This window comes from Acinonyx jubatus, chromosome E1 (assembly GCF_027475565.1).
Source record: "Acinonyx jubatus isolate Ajub_Pintada_27869175 chromosome E1, VMU_Ajub_asm_v1.0, whole genome shotgun sequence".
NCBI classification, from domain to species: Eukaryota; Metazoa; Chordata; class Mammalia; order Carnivora; family Felidae; genus Acinonyx; species Acinonyx jubatus.
In genome coordinates this window covers 55,490,089-55,504,353 of record NC_069397.1, presented here as the reverse complement: position 1 = coordinate 55,504,353, position 14,265 = coordinate 55,490,089, and the positions used below count along the sequence as shown (strand labels likewise).

General features: G+C 60.3%; 1 protein-coding gene across 3 annotated transcripts in view; it reads right to left on the bottom strand.

Annotated features, from left to right (window-relative positions):
* Window positions 1-13,932, bottom strand: part of MGAT5B (alpha-1,6-mannosylglycoprotein 6-beta-N-acetylglucosaminyltransferase B) — a 70,120-nt gene extending 56,188 nt beyond the window's left edge. The window contains exons 1-4 of one of the 3 annotated variants that reach the window (XM_053212030.1): window positions 13,469-13,932; window positions 11,159-11,321; window positions 9,576-9,688; window positions 1,717-1,864 (exon numbers count right to left, since the gene is read on the bottom strand). In XM_053212030.1, the coding sequence (XP_053068005.1) occupies window positions 1,717-1,864; window positions 9,576-9,645 (218 nt within the window). In that variant the 5' untranslated portion in view covers window positions 9,646-9,688; window positions 11,159-11,321; window positions 13,469-13,932. The remainder of the gene's footprint in view (window positions 1-1,716; window positions 1,865-9,575; window positions 9,689-11,158; window positions 11,322-13,468) is intronic. The other 2 variants (XM_053212029.1, XM_027052183.2) reach the window with 2 other exon arrangements.
* Window positions 13,933-14,265: the final 333 nt, after the last annotated feature.

Below are 14,265 nucleotides of genomic sequence, written 5' to 3'. Positions count from 1 at the left end.
GACTCAGGAGCCAGGCACTGTGGCCGGTTCCTCATACTACCAGGTTCCAGGACTGTCCTTTTGGAGTCTACATTTCCCAACCCCCCCCCAAAAAAAAATCAAGGCAAAGATCTAGTGAAGGATATTCTCCCCCCAAGCTGTAAATTAATTGATGCAAAGTCTTGCAAAGGAATAAAAACTAACCCACACGCAGCCACACGTTCAATAAGCAGCAACCAAGGGCACAGGGGTCAGAAACGTGAGCTCCGGAGTTAGCTGGCCTCGGTCCAGAGCCGGGCCCGGCCCCTCAGCTGCCTGGCAACTTCGGGTGAGTTCTGGAACTTCTCTGCACCTCAGTTCCCTCCTTGACGCGGCAGAGATTAAAGCACCCACGAAGCGGGGGCAGAGCTGACGACACCGTTGGGGTTGGACCCGACTGGCCGTCAGGACGCTCAGTCAGTGAGGCCCGTGTGAGGTGTGTCCCGTGACCGGCAGCCCGGCCCGCACAGGCTATGTCAGCGGACCCCACGCGGCTCCAGAGGAGGGGTCCGTGCCACACGCCCCCTCCCCCGGCCGGCCGGGGCCCCACAATGACCAGGACCGGCCGCCAACACTTGAACTTTGACTCTGCAAAACTCCAAACAGCAGGTGCCCGGAGCCTCGGCCTTTACCTCCCACGTGCTGGCTGAGGTACGTCATTCCTACACGTTGTCTAGAAGCGTGGATTTCCGCTGGGTTTTTCAGCCATAGAACATTCTTAGCAAATCACGCTGGCCAAGGCATAGCTTTTCCTAAATCGTGTTGAGTGCTGGTTTCAAACTTACTTTTTAGCAGTTAGAACACGTTGCGCAAATCCATGTCACAAGGAACCCCAGTGTTGGAAATCTGAGATCAGGCGGAGCCCGTCTCCCTGGGATGGGGCAGGGGTGGGGGGGGCTGCAAGCCCCTCCCTCCACAGCCCAGTCCGAGGGCCCTGACTCCGCGCTTCCTCATTCTCTGGGTTTCCGGGCACTTAAACACCCAAGACACCATTTGGTGTGGGCCCACTGCTGAGGCCCATGGGACTGTGGCCCAGACTCTTGGAGATGTTTGGATATTCTGGACTCGGGAGGGAAATATTTAGAACGAATGAACCAAGAAATCCTTTTTGGCAAAAAATGACCCGGGCCCATCGGTGGAGGACGGGTAACCACCGGGGCCATCCCACCCCCGCATGACCGTCAGCGTGGACAGAGCTCAAAAGTGCCGTGTCGAGTGAAAAAAGCAGGTGCAGGAAATGCACCTGTGGGATGCCCGTGAACCCCACGCACCGCGCGTTCCCAGCATCTGCTTATACAACACGCATGTGCCGGGAGCCATTGATGCCTAACTCGGGAAGGCACCTGTCTCCACGGGGAAGCAGGTAAAGCGCCCCCCGGCCTTCATCTCTGGTCCTTATTAAGAAGGGACAAGAGGGAGTCAGGCCACCAACATGGCAAGACGTTAACAGCCGCTGAATCTGGTGGTGGAAACGCACTCTGGGGTGGTATTCTTGTGCGGCTTCTGTATTTCTTAAGTTTTCTCCATTAGCAGAAAGGGGGCTGACCGATAGCACCCCCCCCCCCCAGCTCTGGGAGAGCATTTGGAGGCTGCACGGCAGTCGTCGTCCCCTGCTGTCCCTCCCCTCCCCCCGCCCCGCACGGTGTGATCCACCCCTCCCCCACTCCAAGTGCCACTCTCCCTGCGGGGACCCCTTACCTGTCCGCAGCAAAGTGCCCGTAGCCAGAAGCCCGGTGCAGCTCACTGATGTTCTCCAGTCTGGCCAGCGCGTCCATTCGCTTCGCCATCAGCTCCAACAAATCGCTCATCTTGCGCAGGACGCCGCGGGACTCCGGCCCGCCCAACACTGCAGATGGCCCACGGGCACAGTCAGGCTCAGCCGCAGCCCGGGGGCCCCCTGAACCTGGCGGCTCAGACTCCAGCCCCGCTCCCACTCTCCCAGGCCAAGGAGGGGTCGGGAGGGTGAGCCCACCCCACCCCTCACCCCTGCAGGACAGGAGATCCCTGCCCCCCGCTTTGTTGTGTTGGGGTACAGAGCCCGGGGCCAACCTGCTCTCTACAACCTGGGTGACACTGAGATCATCTTAACCTCTCTGGGCCTCCGTTTTGTCGCCTGCAAAATGGAGCTTTAGACATCATCTCAGGTCTGTGCGGAGACGGGAAAGGGCCGGTTGGGGGAGCAGGAACCCCAGGGTCCCCCAGCACTAAGGTCCAGACAGGATTTCCGGATCAGGGCTTCCAAAAATGTGGTCAATCGCCCACTCCGCGCCTGACTCCCCTGGCCGGGTTGTTAAAATCCGGATTCTCAGGCCCTAGTCACCGTCTGCCGATTCACATCTGTAGGGTGTGGGGCCCAGGGGTCTGCCGGCTGCTGGCCACCCACGTGGTGCGCATACACAGGAGAGGTTGGAGCCCACGTTCAAGGAGCTCGGGGCGCTACTGTTCTCCTGCTAGCCTCTGGGCCCGGCCAGACCCCTTCCCCACCCCCCCCACCCCGGACCCCAGCATAGAAAACCATCGCGAACTCGTCCTGACTCTCAGTTGGCCGTTGGATTCCCAGAGATCAACTCCTGGACTGAGGGGCATGAGAGACCTCGTGAAGAGCAAAATTAACTAGAAGCAAGGGGCTTCAACCGAGATGCCATTCATTAACCAGCCCAGATTCCCCACGATTTCCTAATTATTCCCGATCATCGTGTCACACGTGCCCGGGTGGGAGAGAGGTCCCTGCCTCCCTTTTCAACCAAATCACGTGGAGGTGTTAACGGCCCCTCCAAACGGTCCACAGGTACTCGGTTCTAGGCGCTACAATCCCCAGCTTGGCTCCGTGAGATTCCCCGGGGCCAGGCTCTGAACTTCTCACAGCAAATGAGCCCTGTTATGGAGACCTGAATGCTTCCCGGGGTTTCCAGGGGTGGGGATGGGAGGGCCTTAGGTCGGGTTCTCCGGAAGCAAAGCCCAAGACCAGAGTTTAAGGGCGAGGCTTTTATTTGAGAGGTGAAGGAAACACCGGTCAGGGAGCGAGGAGGTGACACAGGGAAGGGGAGGCAGCCCAGAGAGGGCGAGCCACCAAACTGGGGAAACCAGCAGGTGCAGAGCCTGCCCCCAGAGTTGTCCTCTGGGGGTGGGGGGGCCGTGAGGGAGCCAGGGTATGCGCTCAACATCTCCCACAGTCACTGTTGAGGGCTGCTCCCAGGGACAGCCCGGCTCTGCTACTCTCCACCTGCCGTGGGTGGCACAGCCAGCTCCAACGACTGTAGGAAGCCCCCGGCAAAGAACCACGGTCACCGGACGCTGCCAGTCTGCCCGTGTGCATGGGCATCGTGAGGGCTGGGGGGCGGGGGACCAGCGGCACTGGGGCCCAGTGAGCTCAGAGGGGCTCTCGCCCACCTCTGCCACCAATCCCCGATGTGGCCGTGTGGCCAAGGGCGAGTCACGGCAACACTATTGGCCTCTGTGTCCCCAACCCAAGGAACAATAATCCGATGTCACAGTGCCAAGAGGGGGCAGCAGAGAGCATGGCAGGCCACTAGGAAGTGGGGGGCAGAGGTGGGGAGAAGAGGGGAGACAGGAGGGGGCTGTTCTCCTCTGTTCCAGGCATAGGACTGAGCTGGGGGGGGGAGGGGGCGGCAAGGAAGGCTTCGCGTCACCAAGGCTGCCTGTGACGTTTCTGCTTGGATTGTCCCCCATGTCCCCTGGCTCTGGGGCCTGGCCTGGCCCAGTGGCTGCTACCACTTTCTCTCACTCCTGGCTGGGGTCCCCTGGAAGCTGAGCCCACCTGAGGTCAGAAGGGAGGCCACCAGGAGCCGGGGAGGGCTCATTCACGTGCTATGGAAGGAAGTGCCAGCTGGCCACCAAGTCCCCAGCAAGGCAGAGCTGCAGTTTCCTTAAAGAAGCCAGGGTCCCGGGCTCCAAAGCGCACACACACACACACACACACACACACACACACCCAAGAACAACAGCGGCGGGACGGTGTTGGAGAAAATGCACATCTAGAGGAAGGAAGTAAAGACGCACTGTCTCCACCCCGTCTCCATTCCCGCACCAGCAGCTGAAGTAGCTAGAAGTCTTCCCACATTTCCCCCCCTTGGAAAGACTGGGTAGATTTTTAACAAACCAGTCGGGATTAGGAGATTTCACCATCGCGTGAGGTGAAGCCAGTTTCTCCCACTGCTCCGCCCCGCCCCACTCACTCAGTACTCAACCAGTCAATCAATCCAAGAGGATATAAATAGCTTCCTCTCTCTTTCAACTCCACAGAATCAGGGCCAACGGTTAGTCTTTCAAATCGCTCTCATCCCTGAGACCCCCACCCAAGTCCATCATCCAAATGTAACACCTGGCTTTCACGTGATGCCCGGAGCACAGAGTAAAACAAGAGGGGGGGTTCCCATCATCTCAGCTAGAAAAATAGGGGAACATCAGATGATCTGATCTGGCCGCTGCTTAGTACCACTCTTGGAGTTGTGCAGTGCACCACCTGCACGGCCTCCCGGGGCAGCCCTGATGAGCCGATGCTCACAGCTCAGGCTCAGGTGGCCTCTTCCCCAAAGGTGTGGGATGAAAAAAGGAGAATGAGACCACGGCCGGGGACACCCTCAGTCAGAGCCCGTTAACCAAGCCCCTCTCCCCCAGCCATGACCTGGCCAGAGCACTCAGGCCCAACTGGACCAACCACAGAGTCTGGGCAACAGCTCGCACCTGCAGGCGCGGCACCCCGGCGATGCTGAGCCCATATCACTGCTTCTGGAGCAGTGCTGTGCTCCCTGGAAGGCCTCGGGCCTGGCACCCGGGCCCTGTCACACCGCCGCCCTCTCTCTGAGCCCATCCCAGGCTTCCTCCACTCCTCCTCACTGCCTGAGCCCCTCCCTGGAACCGCAGGGACACAGCCTCCCCACAGACACACCCTTAGCCCCACTGGGCAGGCTACAAAACAGCTGCTGGGGCCAATAACCGAGAGACGCGGCGACCCCAAAAGCCAAGCGGAGTCAGAGCAGGACAGCGGCCTCGGGCAAGCCGGAGTGGGAGTCCGAAGCCTGGACCCCACCTCTCTGGGCCTCAGTTTCTCCTCCTCTAAAATGAGGGCGTTGGACTTACTGGACCCTGAGGTTCTATGGGCTGGGACTGCCGTTGTGGCTCATCCCCTAATTGCCTCTGGAGATGAGGGTGATAGAAGAAAGAACCGTTCCTTCCTCCCAAAGGTGGCCGAATCCCCTTAGGGCGAGAGAGCTCAGGGCCAGAGCAGAGGCTAGATGCCCAGGGCAGAGGGACAAAGAGCTAAATGACCCTGCATATTCAAGTAGGGGGACTGGAGATTCCTGGCTCAGCCTGGGAGAGGACGGAGAACGAGGCAGGGGGCAGGGGGGGCAGGGCAGTGCCCGTGCAGGGGTGGGGGGGAAGCGCCAGCTGCAGGGATGCAGGAGGAAACTGCCATCTGCTTGCTCTGCTGAGCAGTGGTCACAGCCCCCATGCCGTTACCCCCACCTCTGTGCAGGGGCTTCTGGGAAAGCATGCCCTTCCCTCTAGGTCAATGCCGGGGACACCGAGGACGTAGGAAGGGAGAAGCAGGAGATCAGAGCAAGAGGTGGCCAGGGAAACGTAAGCCCCCCAGAGAGTCCTCAGAGATATGTGGGGTTCGGGATGGCCTTTCATAGGAAGGATTAAGCCAATTCTTAAAAAATGTCAACAGATGGGGCGCCTAGGTGGCTCAGTCGGTCGAGCATCTGGCTTCGGCTCAGGTCACGATCTCGCGGTCCGTGAGTTCGAGCCCCGTGTCAGGCTCTGGGCTGATGGCTCAGAGCCTGGAGCCCGCTTCAGATTCTGTGTCCCCTCTCTCTCTGCCCCTCCCCCACTCATGCTCTGTCTCTCTCTGTCTCAGAAATAAATAAACATTAAAAAAAAATTTTTTTAAATGTCAACAGAAAGGGTAACCCCAGAAGACCCGAGGGCTGAGGGACGTGGCTAAGGACACAGACGGCCCGTTTCCGATGGGTCTGTAAGGCTACCTCCATCGGACCAGACCAAGACTGCAAGACCGTCCCCAGCCCCTGGGGGACTCAGGGTGGCCCTTCTTGTCTGCAAATGGCACAGACTAGAAGCTCCAGAGACCTGGGCAGCCAGCTCCCCACCACTTGCGGAGGATCTCCGGGGCACGGAGCTAGTCCCCCGACTGCCACCACCCACCCAGGGACTGTCAGCAGAGCAGCCCCTGCCACGGCTTGCCCTGAGTCACCTCACCGCTCTTGGTGTCGGCTAAATTGAACTGTATTTAATGTGAGGCCCCAGCGTTGTCTCCATATTTCCATATAAATAAGGAAAGCTGGGAAGCCAGGAGATACAGACAGAGGTGCTCGATTTCCCACCAGGCCCCCTCTGCTCCCTCCTCCACACTCTGTGTCTGTCTCCCATCCTCCCTTGTCCCCACCCCCAGCCTTGTCCTTTCTTGTCCCCACCCCTATGCTTTCTAGCTGGTTCCTGAAAATGGGAGGAGCCCCACTTCGTGTCAGGTAGAAGAGACCTCCCTGGCCCCCCATCTATTACCAGCCTCTGAGAGAAACAGCCCCCTAGCACCGTGGTCGGAGGCCAGAGACAGCCACAGAACAAGGAAATATTTCTCTGATGTTCCCCAGGTTCCAATCCTGGCTGGGGGTGCGGGGAGCAGGAAGGGAATCTGCAGCAACACTGGGAGGGAGGCCTCAGACACAACTTCCTGTTGGGGCCCCTTGAGCAAGTTCCTCCCGAGGACAAGACAGGAGGCAGGGAAAAGGGACTGAGGTTTGGTGAGGCGCATGCCCAAAAGCCTCCCCCCGCAAGGCCCAAGCCCCTTGCAGCAAGAGGGAATTGGGTTACATTTCTCCCGGTCATGGTCCCTGCCAGCTTCCTTCCCCCTGGATCTTAAGACGAGTGAGTAGCATATAGAAGGAGATTTTTATCCCCCAAATAGCAAACTTTATCACAAAATATAAACTGGCCCAGAGGGGTATCTGGAGCCTCCCCAGGGAGACCACCGTCGACCGAGGCCACCGTCAGCCCCCGCCTTGTGGAGAACACCCTTCTTCCATCCACCTCTCCCCAGCCTTGTCCTGGGGTGACCCGCTGCCCTCACAGGCTTGACAAGCCGGGAGAGGACAGACTGTTTCCCCAGTTGGGCTCAGATGGTTCTGTTGACCGATGCAAGGATTTTTTTTTTTTTTTTTTTGGATAAGCATACTATGATGCATCCGCACAATGGAATTTGCACGACAGCCATGAAGACAAATGCCGACAGCCACACACCAGGAGACGGGCGGCTCTCACAAACAGAGTCGTGAGAGGAAAAGGCACACACAGAATCCGCCCCCCACCCCCACCCCCACGCAATTCCACCCTCCGACAGTCCGAAGAAGAGGAACATCTCGTCTGCGCTAGGAGAAGTCAGGGTCCTGACACCCCTGGGGCAGTCATCCGCGGGAGGGGGCAGGAGGGCACTTCCGGGGGCTGATCACGTTCTGTTCCTTGATCTAGGCTGCTGGGTGCATGGATGCATTCGGTCTGGGGGCACTACAGTCCAGTAGAAAGTTGAATGCGCACACACACAACACATGCAGACACACACATGCCTCTAACCTAACTGCGTGACCTTGGGCGAGTCCTCTCCCCTCTAGGGCTCCGCCCACCCCCAAGACACAGATCTGGCTGGCCCTGGACTCCTACGGTCTCTGCAGGCAAAACTGCGCAGGCACAGCACCGCAGGGCTCCCGCAAGCCCTTTGTGCTCTGGGCCACTAGACCCATCCCCTGCCAGGGAGATGAGCAGGGGGACCAGAGCCCAGGCATACGCCCCTCCTCCCCTCCCCCAGCCCCCAACTGCCACCTTCTTGGATCCCTGACCTTTCTGGAGACCCAACTTCCTCAAGCCCCTTATCACAGCCACCCAGATGGACACGCCCCCTCTCCAGGAGTGGCAGCCAGGGAGCTTGACCGGCGATCTGTGCAACCTACCTCCTCACACTCATCCACCCCCCTCCCCACCAGTGACCTCATAGCTCCCCCCCCCAGCTTCCCCTCAAGTGCGCCTTCACAACCGCCCCACCTTCCGTCTTCCAGCCCCTATTCACACGTATATCTCCTGTGTAGACATCCCAGCATCTCCTCGGCCCTCTTCCCTAGACAACCTTTTCTGCACTGTCTCAGACTGAACACGTCCAGTAAACACGGATGGAACATGCGCCGTGTGCCAGACGCTGCGAGAGCCCCTCCATATGTGTTATCTTAATGCTCCTGGTGGCCATCCTGGGGGGCGCAGGCATGATCCCTGTTTATCAGAGGAGACAACAGGAGCTCGGGGAGACTGAAGCAAGTCTCTGCAAGTCAGAGCTGGGACACGTTAATGTACATCCAGGTTTGAATGACTAATAAATGTGAAATTCCTGCCAGGAGCTTTTGCAGATATAAAGAAGTACATGTGAAACCAAAGGAAGAAATCTAATGAGGAGACACCAGATGGCCTAACCAGGGCCCCTGAGAGCATCCACCCTGGATGACAGCCCATTCTACTTAGGGTATATTTGCCAGTGGGAACAGGGGAGCCACATCGCCGAGCCCCGGGGCGGGGAGGGGGGAGGGGGGGCGAGAAAGTGGACTTCAGACAGACATCTCTGCAGAGTCGCCTACCCAGCCAGCCCGATGAATAGTTCCAGAAGCCTCATGTGTCTCAGCTGCCCCACTAACCTGCGTGTCTCCCGCCCACTGTCACCAAAAGAGCCTCTAAGAAACACTGAGCAAGACTCTGCACTGTTCACCGCTCTTCCTGGAGTAGGAAGAGAGGGGAGGAGGGCCATCCTTGGGGGTTCTTCCTGGTCATGACCCTGTCATGCCCCCAATGCTGTGAGCTCATTCAATCCAGCCCCCGAAGACGGTCATGACTTTCCTTCTCTGTAGGTGTGCTAAGTGCCATGGCCAATCATATGCAGCTGGGGGATAACGAGCCAGGGTACAAACCAGGTCCATCTGGTCCCCAAAGCCCATGCTCTGAACCTCTGTTCCACTCCCTCACATGTATTACGTGGGCAAGGAGCCACGAAGGTCTGGACTGGGTCCCAAGGGTTCAGAGATAAGACACATGAGCCATGACTGGGTCTTCCCTCTGACTCCGGCCCCCACCTCCCACCCCCCTCAGCCGTGGCCACAGCCTGGGTCAAAAGCACAAAGTATGTGTGTCTCAAAGGGACAAGCGTCATATTCAGAAACACTCTCCCCCAACACACACACTGAGGAAACAACTCAAGCAGCCCCTTCGGATGCCTGGGAGACCCCGACTCAAAGGCCCTTCCCTGGCCCGAGAGTCTGCACCAGAAGAAGCCTGATGATCACAGCTCTGGGGCACCAGAGCAGCGTGCAAGGTCACGCGGCCCAAGCCACGGTCCCTTTCCAAGCACACATCCATAGACGAGGTGGCCAGGGTCCCTGGGACGGAGACCCAGAAGGTCCCTTGAGTTCGCTAGGTTCAAAGGCCTCCTTCTCCCAAACCCACAAACACCTGCACCCGTTTCTGAGTCACTTTCCCCACCGAGATACCTTCTGTGCGGATGGTGAAGGGGGAGTCCCCCGGGCGCCGGGCAGAGAGCTGGCCTCCCAAAGACGTCATCAGGAAGCACAGTGAGAAGAAGCCGATACCCAGGACAAAGAGCCTGCAGGGAGCGACAGGGCGGGTCAGAGACAGGTCAGCGGAGTGCACCCCTACCCAGCAAGGGCTCTGTACAAATGAATGGGTGAGGGTGTGAGGATGAAACGGGGCTGAGCTCCTGGCCACGTCTCTTGTCACAGCAGAATAAAGAGAAGTGGACTACAAGGGGCTGGCCACGAGCCTCACGCAAAACCCCAGGGGACAGTGATACAGGCATAGATCCGGCAAGTTCTAGACTCCAGACAGAGCCTGGTTCACTAAGCAGGCTCAGTGTGTGATCCCCAGGCCAGCAACAGCATCACCTTGGAATTGGTAGAAATGCAAAGTCTTGGGCTCCAATCCTAGGCTTACTGAATCACTCTGGGGGTGGTGCAAGCAACACGTTTTAACAAGCTCTCCAGGCAATCCTGCTACGCGCTGAAGTCTGAGAAGCACGGGCATAGATGGAAACAGCAGGACCCGATGCCAGCCAGAGGGCAAGTAATTGGTCCAGACAAAACCCACCTGGATCCCATCAATCACCTGGGCTCAGCTCAGCACTGTGCACACAGGTCTTGCCAAGGCAATCAGTCATGAGCTCGCTTGAACACCTCCTTATCATGTTCGAGGCGGGTGGCGTGTGCCTCCATTCTTACCAGAGGGTACGATCTACAAGGCCAGGGCCATGTGGCCACCTTCCAGGCCCAGATTACTCCCAACCCACATCTTCACCGGGCAGGCACATAGCAGTCGTCAGCTTCCGAACTGACCGATCAGGGAGGCGGATGCCTGAGCACGGGGTGTCATCTGGGGAGCGCGTTATTGCACGGATCAGGAGAGCTGGTCAAAACAGGACCCTTGTTCGTCCCTTCAACACATAGTTGACTAGTTCCCAGGTGCCAGGCACTGGGGTAGCCCCAGGGGGACAGCAGGGAGCCCCATGTTCCTGCTGTTCCCGTACTAGGTGCCGGGCCTCAAACAGGAGAACTGAGCTAACCAGCACAGTTGCAGGGAGGCCAGAGGTAGCAGCTTCTCGGGGACCTTGAATGTATCAGAGGACTTGCAGAACAGGCAGAGCTAAAAACGGAGACCCCCGCCGCTCTGGTCAGGGCGAGGAACCCCACCCTATATGAGGCCAGGCTCACCACAGGGAGCCCCACAAGTCATGCTAGAGACCTCCAGCCCTCTCACCTCCACCCGCCACCCTCAACTCCACATTTGTGTGCGTCCCCATGCAAGACTTGCTTTATGCATTTTAATCTTCATTATTTGAAGCTGGCAGAGCAGTATTTAATTAAAACTTGGCCCATTAAAGAAAACACACAATTGCAGAAGAAAATAAAAGCACAACAAAATTGCCACCCCATATTTAAACGAAGCTGTTAGAGATTAAATTGGAGAGGGGGCACAACCCCAAAGCAGAGAAAGCACTGGGGGCTTCCCCCAGGAGGGGACAGGAGGACAGGCGACCCAGCACGAGACACTGCTCCCTCACCTCTGAGGGACCCTCACTGCATTCCACCAAGCTTGAGGATGGGTCCCTGGGATCCCAAGATGAAGCCAGGCTGGTCTCAGGACAGCAGCCAGAGAAACCGTGTAGGAGGCGGGTGGTTGTGCACCCAGGAAGATTCTGAAAGAATCAGCTATCGTCTCCCGGCCTGAGGACAAGGACGGATTCCTCAAGTTTATTGTCTCCCGCTCCCTCAAACCCCCTCCCCAGCGATGGGGTTGTATTTAGAGCCAGGGCTCAAACAAACCTGCTATGAGAAAGGGATCTAAACGTTTAGCCTAGAATCCGACGCCCCAAACACACCTCTTCTGAATCTCTCTCTGCCAGACCCCAATCCTAGGGCCATTGATGGTGGATTCCAGTAAAAATGGTTTCGTCCGTCTGTGTATCCATTCAAAGGATATTCCGGGAGCAACTACAGAATGAGGCTCTGGGGAAACTAAAGGGAGCAGGGCTCCCAGCCTGGCCTTAAAAATTTAACGGGTAAAAAAATAAATAAATAAATAAATAAAATAACAGGTAGAGGTGATGTGGTTAGAGGCCAGCCCCCCTCCATCTGAAGGGGACACGAAGATTCCACTGCTGGCTGTGACTCTCTGGGTAGCCTAGGAAGACCCTAGGTGAATAAACAGAACTTGAAGGGAGGGGAGTCTATGCAATACCACCTCTGAATCCTGGCTTCAGATAAAAGCCTGAAAAAGCCAGGACCCCAGAGGGAAGGAGGGCTGGGGAGTGGGCGCTGTCCATGGTGCTGGCTCCAGCAGCCGCCTCCAATTGCACCAGAAAACGTCCAGCCAAAGCTCGGGTAGGTTGGCGGGCCTTCCCATGACCTGGAGGGCGGGACGACATGGGGTGGCAGAGACCGCGAGAGGACCCTCTCAACGGTCAGTGTCAGCCAGGCCTTCGAGGATTTCGCTGGAGGAGTAAGGTCCATTCCAGGGACGCCCACTTCCCGCCCTGCTTCCCATGCGAACCTTGCGTCAAGCCATCCCCCTGCCTCCTGCCCAAGGCCCTACACTTGGGACCGCCAACTCTACGATCCTCCCCTCCCGCATCCTCCAGACATCGGCGGCCCATCATGAGCCGTGCTGTCGGGAAGGCAGGCTGCCTAGCTCCACACTACAGGCCCAGCCAGCCCATCCAGAGGCTGGAGGTGCTGGGGAGGCCGGAGACATCTGAGCCAAGGTATTCCCATCTGGGGGCTGGAGGGAGACCAGCTGGAAGGGGCGGGGACTCCGGCCAAAGGCCTGGAGGGGAGGGGCTCAAAACCCGACCCTCCCACAGCCCTCCTGCGCCTCTTCCTGCCCAGCTCCTGCCCCAGCGGAAAGGAGCCGCGTCCACACCGAACCTGTGGCCGCATCCGGAGTGCGACCACCGCCCCGCCCTCGCCGCTCCCTCGGCCGCCGCTCCCTCGGCGCCCTCTGCCACCCAGGCCCCTGGGCAAGGTGGCTCTCCGACCCCGCTGGGCACCCATCGCTTAGCGTCTCCTCCCCACCCCCAGCAGCAGGCGGGCTCCGCGGGCTCTAGGGAGAGGAGCCCGGGGTCTGGGAGGGGGGAGGGGCCTGGAGGGGTTCGACAGAGCCCAGCTAGACTTGGCCCCCCGAGGTTGGGGTGAAAGGATCCGTCTTCGCCTCTATCCTGCCTCCACGTTCCCAGAGGTCCCGGCTCCCGCTGCCCTGGCGCTCCACAGCGCCGCCCCCGCCACCAACTCTCCACGGACGCTAAGGAGGGTCGAATTCCCAGCAGAAAAGGGGGTGGGAGGGCGTCCTTGCTCCATCTCGGGGAACCTCCCGTTAGAGACAGGCCCGCACGCCGCCGCGAGAACGGGAGCGCGAGCAGAAGACGAGGGCAAAGCGGTGGGACAGGTGGACGACTCAACCCAGGGCTCGACTCGCACGCGGGGCGGGGAAGCCTCCCAGCACCGCGCAAGAACTTCGCCGCCGGGGTGGGGCCGTCTGAGAAGTGGGAAGGACCCCGAGGGGCGGGGAAGGGGCACCCTGGCAGAGGCGACTTCCCGGGCCCAGGGCCACAACCCGGGTGCGCTCTGCCCCCGTTCCCACCCTCGCACCCCTAGTCCTCGCCACCCCGGGACACGTCTCAGAATTACACGCCCCTCCCCACCCGAACCCGAACCTCGGCCCCATCCCTTCTACAGCCCCGCCGGCCATCACAAACACGAACCGCCGCCCTCTGCCCCTGGGACGGGTACCCTCGCGGGGAACGACCTCGCCCACCCCTACCCCGCGCCCCCTCGGACAAAAAGGCCTCCCCGCGCCAGCCGGGAGAGAACTTTACCGAAAGGGTCTCAGGGTGACCAGGCATCTTCTGACCATTATCTTCCCATCCGGGTTGACTGTGATCATTGTTCAAACTTGTCTGGGCGAGGAGCCGCGGGCAAGGCCGGACGCACCGTCCCGGGCCCTGCTCCCGCCGCGTCCGGGCCGCGAACCCGCGGCGGGCCGAAGCCGGGTCTGAGCGAGGCCGGGAGGGAGGGGGGCGGGGGCTCGGCGGCTTCGCTGCTCGGGGTCGGCGCGGCCTGGGCGGGCGGGGAAGGGGAGCGGCGCGGCTGCCGGAGGGCGGCGAGGGCGCCCAGCCGGGCCGTCTCTGCGTCTCCGCCCTCCCCGCTTCACATTTTTAGGGCCGGGAGGCGGCGCGCTCCCCGACCGCCGGCCGCGCGTCTGCCTGCTGGGGCTCGCTCGCTGGGCGGGACGGCGCCGCGGCGCGCAGACGGGCTCCCCGCCGCGGGCGCCCTCATCCCCGGACCCGCGCCCTCGGTGCCGGCTAGAGGCGGCCCCGGGCCCGCGTCCCGGCCCCCCGCGCCTCCGGGCCGCGCCGCTCCCCGGCCCCGCGCCGCGCCTTGCCCATGGCTCTCGGCGAGGGCGCCCCGCGCCCGCCCTGCCGCCCGCTCGCTCGGCTGCCCGCGCTCGGGTGTCCGGCGTCCGGCCCCGCGCCGCGCTACGCGGGGAGGCGCCGCATTGTTTCCTCGGAGGAGGCGGAGGAGCCGCTGCTGGGGCGGCCCTGGAGCGGCCGCCGCGCTTCCTCGGCGCGCCGGCGCCACCTCGTGGCTGCGGCCCGGAAGCGCGCCCTCCGGG